Raw genomic sequence first — 12,319 nt, 5'->3', positions numbered from 1 at the left:
CCGTTTGTAAAGTCTCTCGCAAGCTACCTGAGTCAAACAGCTAACCACAACTTGTTTACACAGTTTACTGTATAATTTCTGCATTTTTGGCCAAATTCGTAATATTTGGTTTGAATTTTGGACTTCAACAAAGGGACGAGGTATAAGAATTTACTGTTCTTACCATCATGGTGGCACTAAAGGATTTTCCCCCGAAAGACTTGAGTTCAGACATCTCATTCAGGTAGCTGAGTCTGGCCTGGTTTACCGTCATTGCCTAAAAAAACCCAAAAACAAACAACACACACACACGTGTACACTATGAGAAAAAAAGCAACATAAATATTCATTAAATACATTTTTAGCACTCTAAAACATATACACACCTTATTCTTGTGCTCCTGTAAAAGGATTTTCTTGATGTGTAAATTGATGGCTTTTCTCAAGTCCTTCTCTCTCATGTTCCTTAACAGAGTGCTGGAGACAAAGCTTTCGATACCCCAGTCCTTCCTGTGGATGCCGGAATACACACACACACACACAAACAAGATCGATTCATTCATTCATCCATTTATTTTCTTCACCGCATATCCATTGCAGGTCATGGACGAGCTGGAGCCAATCCCAGCCGACACTGAATGGGAGGCGGGGTCCACCCTGGACAGGTCACCAGTCTATGAAGACATGTTGCTACTGAACTCCAGTAAAAAGTGTTTCATAACAGTGACTTTGTTTACTGGAAAATGTGTCACCTGTAATGTGTGAGACTTACGTGATGGCCTTCAGCGGTGTTTTGGGAGACTGCCCGGTGCTGGCAAGTCTCTCCTGTATGTGTAGAGCTGCCAGTCTGAGCGCTGTGTTACACTTCATCTCCACAGCAAACCTCTCATGCAGGACATCGCTCACGCTCTATATACACACATTGAACAAAGTGATTGTCAGGGCTTTTCTTTTTTACTTTTGACAGTCATTGGCTCATTTCTACTGTCGAGTTTTTATAAATGGGAGGTACAGCCATATTTTTCTTATTAATATGTGTTTGGTGTGATTTATTTATCATCCCTTTACTGTGGCTAGACACTGATCACGTGAATCGTTTCATTCTAAGCTGATTGGTTACATAACAAAATATAGAGAAGGCCCTGCAAATTCTACATTCCTCTAACTCAAATTATGAACCTGAAACAGGAAGTGATATGATGTTCAAGCAAACATGCCCTGGAAGTGGTTGGCATTTAGACATGGATCAGAGAACAGGTTTGTGGACTGCATCCAGGTTCAAAAACAGATTTTACTCTTTTTTTAAATTGAAGCACAGAGGCAAGTCATACAATGTACAATTAATGCAATAATTTTCCTTTTAGTTTTCATCTCTTCAACAAACAGCCCTCCCCACCTCCCATCCAACCCCTCCTGCCCTACCTTGGAAGGCCATAAAATATAAATTTAACACAAAATGACAACCGTTCCAAGAGTAAAATAAATACAGTATAAAGAATGAAAACAATAAAATAAAATACAGGCCAGCATATGGGATGCTAGAAACGTTGAGAGCCTTCATAATGTACAAAGTGATTCAATATACAGTGCCTTGCAAAAGTATTCATACCCCTTGAACTTTTTCACATTTTTCCACCTTACAACCACGAACTTAAAAGTTTTTTATTGAGATTTTATGTGATAGACCAACACAGAGTAGGACATAATTGTGAAGTGAAACAAAAATGATAAATCGTCTTCAAAATTTTAAACAAATAAAAATATGAAAAATGTGATGTGCATTAGTATTCAGCCCCCTTGCGTCAATACTTTGTAGAGCCACCTTTTGCTGCAATTACAGCTGCGGTATGTCTCTACCAGCTTTGCACATCTAGACACTGAAATTTTTGCCCATTCTTCTTTGCAAAATAGCTCAAGCTCAGCCAGATTGGATGGAGAGCATCTGTGAACAGCAATTTTCAAGTCTTGCTTGCCACAGATGCTCAATGGGATTTAGGTCTGGACTTTGACTGGGCCATTCTAACACAAGAATATTCTTTGATCTAAACCATTCCATTGTAGCTCTGGCTGTATGTTTAGGGTCATTGTCTTGCTGGAAGGTGAATCTCCTTCCCAGTCTCAAGTCTTTTGCAGCCTCCAACAGGTTTTCTTCCAGGATTGCCCTGTATTTAGCTCCATCCAGCTTCCCATCAACTCTGACCAGCTTCCCTGTCCCTGCTGAAGAAAAGCATCCCCATAGCATGATGCTGCCACCACCATGTTTCACAGTGGGGATGGTGTGTGCAGGGTGATGAGCAGTGTTAGTTTTCCGCCACACATAGCGCTTTGCATTTAGGCCAAAAAGTTCAACTTTGGTCTCATCTGACCAAAGCACCTTCTTCCACATGTTTGCTGTGTCCCCTACATTTCTTATGCCTGTCTTTCAACAATGGCTTTCTTCTTGCCACTCTTCCAAAAAGGCCAGATTTGTGGAGTGTACTAGTGTATAGTTGTCCTGTGCACAGATTCTCCCACCTGAGCTGTGGATTTCTGCAGCTCCTCCAGAGTGATCATGGGCCTCTTGGCTGCTTCTCTGACCAGTGCTGTCCTTGCTTGCTCTGTCAGTTTAGGTGGACGGCCATGTCTTGGTAGGTTTGCAGTTGTGCCATACTTTTTCCATTTTTGAATGATGGATTGAACAGTGCTTCTTGAGATGTTCAGAGCTTGGGATATTTTTTATAACCTAACCCTGCTTTAAACTTCTCCAGAACTTTATCCCTGACCTGTCTGGTGAGTTCTTTGGTCTTCATGATGCTGTTTGTTCTTCAGTGTTCTCTAACAAACCACTAAGGCCTTCACAGAACAAGTGTATTTATGCTGAGAGTAAATTACACACAGTAGGACTCTATTAACTAATTAGATGACTTCTGAAGGCAATTGATTGCACTGAATTGTATTTAGAGGTATCAGAGTACAGGGGGCTGAATACTAATGCACAGCACATTTTTCAGATTTTTATTTGTTTAAAATTTTGAAGACCATTTATCATTTTCGTTTCACTTCACAATTATGTGCTACTCTGTGTTGGTCTATCACATAAAATCTCAATAAAAACTTTTAAGTTCGTGGTTGTAAGGTGGAAAAATGTGAAAAAGTTCAAGGGGTATGAATACTTTTGCAAGGCACTGTACATTGAAATAAAATACTGTATAATCTTCTTCTTTTGGCTGCTCCCGATTAGGGGTCGCCACAGCGGATCTTTCGTCTCCATTGCTTCCTGTCTTCCGCATCCTTCTCTACCACACCTGCCACTTTCATGTCCTCTCTCACCACATCCATGTATCTCCTCTTCGGCCTTCCTCATTTTTGTGTGCCTGGCAGCTCCATCCTCAACATTCTCCTTCCAACATGCTCTGCATCTCTTCTCAGGATGTGCCCGTACCAACTCAGTCTCATCTCTCTTAGCTTAATTCCCAAGCTCTCCACATGTGCTGTCCCTCTGATGTGCTCGTTCCTTATCCTGTCCAACCTTGTCACTCCCATCGCAAACCTTAACATCCTCAACTCCACCACCTCCAACTTTGCCTCCTGTCTCTTCGTTAAGGGTACGGTCTCCAATCCATACATCACAGCTGGTCTCACTACTATCTTATACATCTTACCTTTCACTTTTGCTGGGACTTTCCTATCACAAATGACTCCCGAAATCCTTCTCCAACTGCTCCACCCTGCCTGCACTCTCTTTCTCACCTCACTATTGCAGCCCCCATTTTCCTGCACAGTTGACCCCAGGTACTTGAATTCACCAACTTTCTTTATGTCTACTCCTTGCATCTTCACTACACTCTCATCCCCATTCTCATTGATGCACATGTATTCTGTTTTGCTCCTGCTCACCTTCATTCCTCTTTGTTCCAATGCATACCTCCATCTCTCCAAACCCAACTCAACCTCCTTTCTACTTTCACCACATATCACAATATCACCCGCAAACATCATGTTCCATGGTGACTCTTGCCTCGCTTCGTCCGTCAAGCTATCCATCACTATGGCAAACAAGAAAGGGCTCAAAGCAGATCCTTGATGAAGTCCCATCTTCACCTTGAACCATTCAGTTGTTCCAACTGCACACCTCACTGCTGTTTCACTGTTCTCATACATGTCTTGCACCACTCTAATATACTTCTCATTCACTCCACACTTTCTCATACAATACTATAAGTCATATGTTATTGATCTATTCAAGTGCATGAGTTGTCATGCTAAGCGTGAGTCTAACATCACAGACAGCGCCCATACACATATGTATGGGCACTGTGTGAGACGGCTGCTTCTCCAGTAGCTCTGTCATTTTTAGCTCTTTAAACCTCTTTTTTTTCCACCTTTTTTTACTTTTTTGCTCTTCTTACAAAGACATAGTGTGTTTAACTATATAACATGGAAAAATTTAAACTTTAACACGCAACCAGGAGCCAGTTTTCTCACTTATTCGAGAGAGGAGCTGCTGGCCCTGAAAACAATGGGATGAGCCGGGATATGACACCCCATCCCGGCTGAGCTGAGGAGGAAACCCAGGGGCTGCAAAGCTGGAGCTAAGCTAAAGGCTAGGCTAGCAGACAACTGGTGGCGCTACAAACCATCCATTCCCTCCGTTATCATGGGGAATGTGAACTCACTACCGAATAAAGTCGACGAGCTTTCCGCTCTGAACAACCAGCGAATTTACCGGGAGAGCAGCTTGTTTATCTTTACGGAGACATGGCTAACACACCTTGTACCGGATGCTAACATGGACCTGTGGAGATTCACTGCTGTGAGAGCCGACAGAGACACGAATGCATGCGGGAAAAACAAAGATGGGGGACTCATCATTTATGTTAACAATTGCTGGTGTAACCCGGGACATATCTCCATAAAGACAGTTTTATGTTGCCCGGACTTGAAGCTGCTAGCCGTTAGCCTGTGGCCATATTATCTGCCGAGGGAGTTCAGTCACATGATCACCATCTGTGTTTACATCCCTCTGAAGGCAGACACAGCCGTTGCATGTGAGAGGATTCACTCTGTCACAGCAAGGCTGCAGACACAGCACCCTGAGGCATTTATCATCATTTCTGGGGACTTTAATCATGCTACTTTGGACTCTACTTTGGCTGCTTTTTACCAGGCTGTGGATTGTCCAACAAGGAACAACAGGACAATTGACTAGCTGTATGCTAATGTGAGGGATGCATACAGAGTCACACCCCTCCCCCCACTAGGGAAGTCTGACCACAACCTGGTTCATCTACAGCTGAAGTACACCCCCCCGGTTCAAAGGCAGCCTGCAACAACTAGCTTCATCAGGAGGTGGTCCCCTGAAATGGAAGATGCCCTCAGAGACTGCTATGACATCATGGACTGGAATGTGCTGCTTAGCCCACACTGTGAGGACATAGAGGGGCTGACACAGTCTGACAGATTACCTCAACTTCTGTGCAGACGTGGTCTCCCCTGCTAAGACTGTACAGTGTTACCCTAATAATAAGCCGTGGGTAACACAGGAAGTCAAAGCTGTCCTCAACAGGAAGAAGGCCGCCTTCAGGAGCAGGGATAGGGAGGCGATGAAAGCAGCCCTGCAGGAGGTGAAACGCTGTATGAGGGAAGCTAAGGACAGCTACAGGAGAAAGGTGGAGCAGAAGCTGAAGGAGAACAGCATGAGGGAGGTCTGGGAAGGTGTGAAAACCATCACAGGCTACAATACAAAGACCAGAGTCGTTGAGGGGACAGTGGAGAGGGCGAACGAGTTGAATGACTTCTTCAATCAGTTCAACCAGCCCACGTCCCCCCACCCTCTCCCTCACTGAAGCCATCTCTCCTTCTTCCCTCAACACACCTCCCCCCAGTCATCACAGCAGCCCCCTCCTCCCCCTCCTCCCCCACCTCAACACAGACTCCTCTATGCATTACTGCAGACCAGGTCAGAGGTCAACTGAGGAAGCTTCACCCCAGGAAAGCAGCAGGCCCGGACAAGGTGTGTCCACGACTACTGAAGACCTGCGCTGCTGAAGTGGGTGAACCACTCCAACACATCTTCAACCTCAGCCTGCAGCTGGGGAGAGTGTCAACCCTCTGGAAGACATCATGTATCATTCCAGTTCCCAAAAAGAATTGGCCCAGCGAGCTGAACGATTTCCGACCGGTGGCGCTCACTTCACATCTGATGAAGACGTTATAGCGGCTCTTCCTCAGCCTCCTCAGACCCCAGGTACACCATGCCCAGGACTGTCTGTAGTTTGCGTACCAGGCAGGTGTTGGTGTGGAAGATGCCATCCTCTGCCTGCTACACCGAGCTCACTCGCATCTGGATAAGGGAAATGGCACAGTGAGGATCCTCTTCTTGGACTTTTCAAGTGCCTTCAACACCATCCAGCCCCTACTGCTTCAGGACAAACTGAACAGGATGCGAGTGGACCCCTGCCTGGTCACCTGGATCTCCAGCTACCTCACTGACAGGCCACAGTACATCAGGCTGAAGGACATCACATCTGACACTGTAATAAGCAGCACCGGAGCACCCCAGGGCATGGTGCTGGCCCCTCTTCTCTTCACCCTGTACACCACGGACTTTTGCTACAACTCAGAGCTGTGTCACATTCAGAAATTTGCCGATGACACAGCCATCGTTGGGTGTATCAGTGACGACAGAGAGGAGGAGTGTAGGAGCCTGGTGAGGGACTTTGCTGTGTGGTGCAACAGGAACCATCTGCAGCTCAACACCTCGAAGACCAAGGAGCTGGTCATTGACTTTGGGAGGTCTAGACCAAGGTCACGACCAGTTCTGATCGAAGGAGTCGAGGTGGAGGCTGTGGATTCCTACAAGTACCTCAGGCTGTGGCTGGACAGCAAGCTGGACTGGACTTGCAACACCAATCACTTATACAGGAAGGGACAGAGCAGGCTATACTTCCTTAGGAGGCTGCGGTCCTTTAACATCTGCAGGAAACTCCTGTGGATGTTCTATCAGTCTGTGGTCGCCAGTGTCCTGTTTTACACCGTGGTGTGCTGGGGGGGCAGCACATCCAAGAAGGACACATCCAGGCTGGACAAACTGATCAGGCGGGCCGGCTCTCTGGTCAGCATGAAGCTGGACTCTCTGGTGACGGTGGCAGAGAAGAGATCTATAGACAAACTACTGAACATCTTGGACGATGCCAGTCACCCTCTGCACACCGTCATCAGCAACCAGAGGAGCTTGTTCAGTGACAGAATGCTCCTTCCCAAGTGCAGGACGAACAGACTCAAAAACTCCTTTGTCCCTCACACCATCAGACTGTACAACTCCTCTCTGGGGGGGAGGAGGGGTAACAGGAGGACAGAGGACGGGAAGGAGCAGTAGCCTAGCCTAGCCTAACAATAAGCAATACCAGACAATGTGCAATATAATGTGCAATATAAAGTGCAATATCTTTCCTGCTCCCCCCCCACACACACTTACCCTAACCCCACTTCTCCCCCCTCCCCCTTCCTCTCTTCCCCATATCTTATTCTTTTATATTTGTATATGTAAATACTTAATTTATTTTAATTTATCTAGAAGTTTTTCTCCATTTCTTTTCTCTGTTCATCTGTAATGATGCTGCTGGAATCTTAATTTCCCTGAGGGAACCCGCCCAAAGGGATCAATAAAGTTTTATCTAATCTAATCTAATCTAATCTAATCTAATCTAATCTAATCTAATCTAATCTAATCTAATCTGTCAATTAGGGCTTGCCATGTTTTCAGGAAGATATGATCTCTGTTAGAAACTTACAGTGGAGTGGAGAGGAATAAAAAACAGATTTAATTTTAGTAAAAAGGATCAAACTCTCACTGCTGAAGATCTCGGGGCCATAAAAAATAAGCTCTACATAACATAATGTAATATAACGTAATGTAACATAATGTAACGTAACATAATGTGATATAACAACATAACATAACAAAACATAACACAACACAACATAGCAACACAACATAACAACATAACAGAACACAACAACCTAACAACATACACAATGTAACTGTAGTATGTTCCTGACATGGTTGGAATACTGAAGTGCGGCAGGCGGGAAATGAGGTGAACACAGACTTTATTTTTGCGTTTTCTTGACTTTTGCTTTTCAGCACTTTTTACTGTTTCACGGTCTCACTCTGAGACACACACACACACACAACACACAGACATGTTCAGGTCAGGAGAGGTCCTCTGCCTTCGCTCTATCCCTCCTTTTCTACCTTCCATCCTCACGGAAAAACACACACAGGCACAACATTAATCAACAACAGGTGTACTGCCTTTGCCACTCACCTTCCCTGGCCCTGCCCTCCATTCACAAATCGACGCTTGGCCATGCCCCCGCTGCCACATACCCCCACCGCCCGACTCAGGCTGGGGAGCCGTCCTGCCTGCAGCGGACTCCACCCCCCGCGGTCTGCCACCACCATCTGCACCCCTGGCCTGTGGACCACCTCAAATTTAAACAGCTGGAGGGCGAGATATCACTGGATGATCTGCGCATTGGCATGCTTCATGCAGTGGAGCCACTGGAGGGGCGCGTGGTGTGAATAGAGGATGAAAGGGCGCCCCAGCAGGTAGTACCAGAGAGTGAGGACCACCCACGTGATGGCCAGGCACTCCTTCTCAATGGTGATGTACTTACTTTCACACATCGAGAGCTTGTGACTGATGTACAGCACTGGACCTTTCTCGCCCTCCACCTTCTGGGACAGAACAGCCCCCAGCCCTCTGTCCGATGCATCCATCTGTAAAATAAAAGGGAGAGAGAGAAGTCAGGGGAGTGTAAAAGTAGCTCCCCACACAGTGGAGCTTTTACCTTGGTGAAGGCCTGTTGGCACTGCTCCGTCCATTGGATCGGATCTGGTGCTCCCTTTTTAGTGAGATCAGTCAGCGGGCTGGTGATGTCCAAATAATTAGGTATGAACATGCGATAGTAGCCAGCCAGCCCCAGGAACTGTCTCACCCCCTTTTTGGTCATGGGCCTTGGGCAGGCTGCAATCGCTGCAGCCAATTTGGGGACGCACCTGCCCATGACCCAAATGGAAACCCAGATACCGTACTTCCACCTGCCCAATCACACACTTTTTTGGGTTAGCTGTGAGACCCGCATGCCTCAGCGACTTTAGGACAGCCCTAAGGTGTTCTAGGTGCCACAGCAAATCATTGCTATATATGTAATAATGTCATCAAGGTAGACCGCAGCATAGGTGGTGTGGGGGTGGAGGATCTTGTCCATGAGCCGCTGGAATGTAGTGGGAGCCCCAAATAACCCAAAAGGAAGCATGACAAATTGGTTTAATCTGAACAGTGTGGAAAAGGCCATTTTCTCTCGTAACAGAGGAGTCACAGGGATCTGCCAATATTCCTTTGTCAAATCCAATGTTGAACAAAAGCGAGCAGCGCCTAATCGATCGAGCAACTCATCAATGCAAAGCATTGGGTATGCGTCGAATTTAGATACTGCATTGACCCGACGAGGTCCATTCCAATTCTTTTGAAGGGGATGTCGATTAGAGGGAGAGGGTGCAAAGGTGCTTTTGGGGTGGCCGCTGGATTTACTAGTTACCATTCGTGGCACACCACACACCACCGACAGACATCCCTGTGAATCCCTGGCCAATAGAACCAGTCCATTATTTGGGCTAGTGTCTTATCCTGACCTAAATGTCCAGCCATCAGATTAAAGTGAGCCGTGTGGAACACGAGTTCATTACGGCTCTTTGGGACTAACAGCTGGGTTATCTGTTCACTGGTTTGAGTGTCCTGTGTCACTCGATACAGCCTGTTGTTAATAATTGCGAAGTACAAGAAGGAAGGTGTCGCATTTGGCTGGAAGGGTCACTTGGTCAGAAGCATGACACAGAGTCTCATCTCATGTCTGCTCTAATGGGAAATCCTCGAGGGAATCCCCGAGAGAGGGAGGAGGGGCGAGCTGCTCCCCCCTCCTCGTATCACCCTGATGCGGTGCTGACATAGACAGCTCTGAGGCAGTTTCCCCAGTCAGTGCTATACCGGGATCCCCCGTGATGTGTTACTGCAGGACCTGCCCACTACTATATGTTCTATTAAGCCTCTAAACCCCAGCCAATCAGTCCCCAGAATCAGTGGGTGGGTGAGACGCAGGTTAACCGCTGCCTTTACACTATGCGTTTCTCCCCGAAATAGAATGTGGACGGACACTAGTGGATATTCATGAACATCCCCTTGCACAAACAAAACCTTCACCATTTGTGCTCTCCCCAATGCCTCACCTTGCACCAGGCTTTGGTGGATTGAGGTCTGATTACAGCCGGAATCCACCAATGCATGATATGTATCCCCTTGAATACTCCCCGGTATATGATACGCTCCGGCCCGATTGAGGGCGGTCTCTGGCACGTCGGGAATCTGGACCACAGCTCCCACCTCCATCGCAGAGCACTGGCCCTGGAGATGCCCGGGTTCCCCGCGGCGCCAGCATACCAGCCCAGACTTCACCTCTGAACTGGAGATATGGGAATCACTCACCTGGGGGGGAGAAGACACAGACACAGAAGGGGAAGAAGGGAGGGGGACACCATGGGTGCGATGAGCCGGCTGGGGGGGGGGCGTCCCCCGCCTCCGTGGTAGGGAAATGGGGCAGGGATAGGGAGAGGGAAGAGAGGAGGAAGGAGAAGGAGAGAGAAAAAGAGAAGAAGCAGAATGTCTGCTTGCTGCCAGAACCGCCACCAAATGGTCCTCCGCCAACCATGTAGCTTGATCCAGTGACACCGGACAGTAGCACTGGACCCACTCTTCTGTTCCTTCCAGAAGCCATGCAATGAACTGCTCCAGTGTCACCAGGTCGATGATTCCCTTGGCGCCACGGTCCTCTGCCCTCTGCCACTGGCAGTAGGCATCCTGGAGCTGTTGGCTGAACGCAAATGGCTGGCTGACTTCCTCCATGTCAACATGCAGAAGCGCTGGCGGTGTTGTTCTGGGGAGCAACTGACACGCTGCAGGATGGCTTGCTTCAAGTCACGTAGACAAGCTGACTGTCGGCAGGGAGCTGTTGCATGGTGAGCTGCACCTCTCCAGTCAGCAGCAGTAGTAGATGTGCCACGCACTGCTCAACCAGCCACCCCCACACTTCGGCCGCTTGCTCAAAGAGCGCAATGAAAGCTTCTGGATCGTCATGCGGCCCCATCTTGGTGAGCGTGATGTGGGGTGGGTCTGCGGTGGTGGTGGTCGAGGACCCCACCAACGCGAGCGGGTGCTGGAATACCTGGTGATTTTCCTGCTGGGCCAGTAGCAAGGCTTCAAAGCACTGTTCCTGTTCCTTTCATTGGGCATTCAGCGCTTGGTGCTGGCTCTGTTGGGCGGCAGCAAGGGCATGGATAAGGTCCTTGAGCGGGGAGGACTCCATGGGTGGTCCGCTTCAGTATCTAGGGTTTTGGCACCACTGTAGTATGTCCCTGATGCTGGTGGATTACTGAAGCGTGGCAGGCGGGAAATGAGGTGAACACAGACTTTATTTTTGCATTTTTTTAATTTTTGCTTTTCGGCACTTTTTATTGTTTCAAGGTCTCACTCTGAGACACACACACACACACAACACATAGACGTGCTCTGGTCGGGAGAGATCCTCTCTCTTCGCTCTCTCCTTCCTTTTCTACCTTCTATCCTCACTGCAAAGCACACCTAGACACAACATTAATCGACAACAGGTGTACTGACTTTGCCACTCACCTTCCCTGGCCCCGCCCTCCTTTCTCAAACCGATGCTTGGCCACACCCCCACTGCCACAGTAACATAATGCAATGTAATGTAACGTAACACAATACAACATAATGTAATGTAACGTAACATAACATAACACAACATAACGTAATGTAATGTAACACAATATAACGTCACGTAATGTAATGTAACATAACGTTACAATGTAACATAACACAACAGTACATAACATAATGGAACATAATGCAACATAACACAATACAACATATTGGGTGGCACCGTGGTACAGTGATTAGCACTGTCATCTCACAGCAAGAAGGTTCTAGGTTCAAGCCCAGCGGTCGACAGGGGTCTTTCTCTGTGGAGTTTGCATGTTCTCCCCGTATCTGCGTGGGTTTCGTCTGGATGCTCCAGTTTCCCCCACAGTTCAAAGACATGCAGTTAGGTTAACATGGGGTGGCTTTGGTCTGAGGTGCCCTTGGGCAAGGCATCTAACCCCCAACTGCTACCTGGGTGCTGTTAACATTACATTAAACAGTTCCCATTCAATTAAACAGTTCAATTTTGCTCAGAAATGATTACAATGAAACCACACACACCTATTACTTATGAGGACTGAGCT

The 12,319-nt window shown here is 47.3% G+C and overlaps 1 protein-coding gene across 1 annotated transcript in view; it reads right to left on the bottom strand.

The window, feature by feature from the left end:
• LOC132882763 (FERM and PDZ domain-containing protein 1) overlaps positions 1 to 12,319 on the bottom strand; it is a 97,130-nt gene that overhangs the window by 14,667 nt on the left and 70,144 nt on the right. The window contains exons 10-12 of the mRNA XM_060915872.1: positions 752 to 888; positions 366 to 489; positions 164 to 256 (exon numbers count right to left, since the gene is read on the bottom strand). Of these exons, the coding sequence (XP_060771855.1) occupies positions 164 to 256; positions 366 to 489; positions 752 to 888 (354 nt within the window). The remainder of the gene's footprint in view (positions 1 to 163; positions 257 to 365; positions 490 to 751; positions 889 to 12,319) is intronic.

The sequence above is a fragment of the Neoarius graeffei genome, chromosome 3 (assembly GCF_027579695.1).
Source record: "Neoarius graeffei isolate fNeoGra1 chromosome 3, fNeoGra1.pri, whole genome shotgun sequence".
NCBI classification, from domain to species: domain Eukaryota; kingdom Metazoa; phylum Chordata; class Actinopteri; order Siluriformes; family Ariidae; genus Neoarius; species Neoarius graeffei.
Note: the sequence above shows the minus strand (reverse complement) of the source record. Positions and strands in the feature narration are given on the sequence as shown.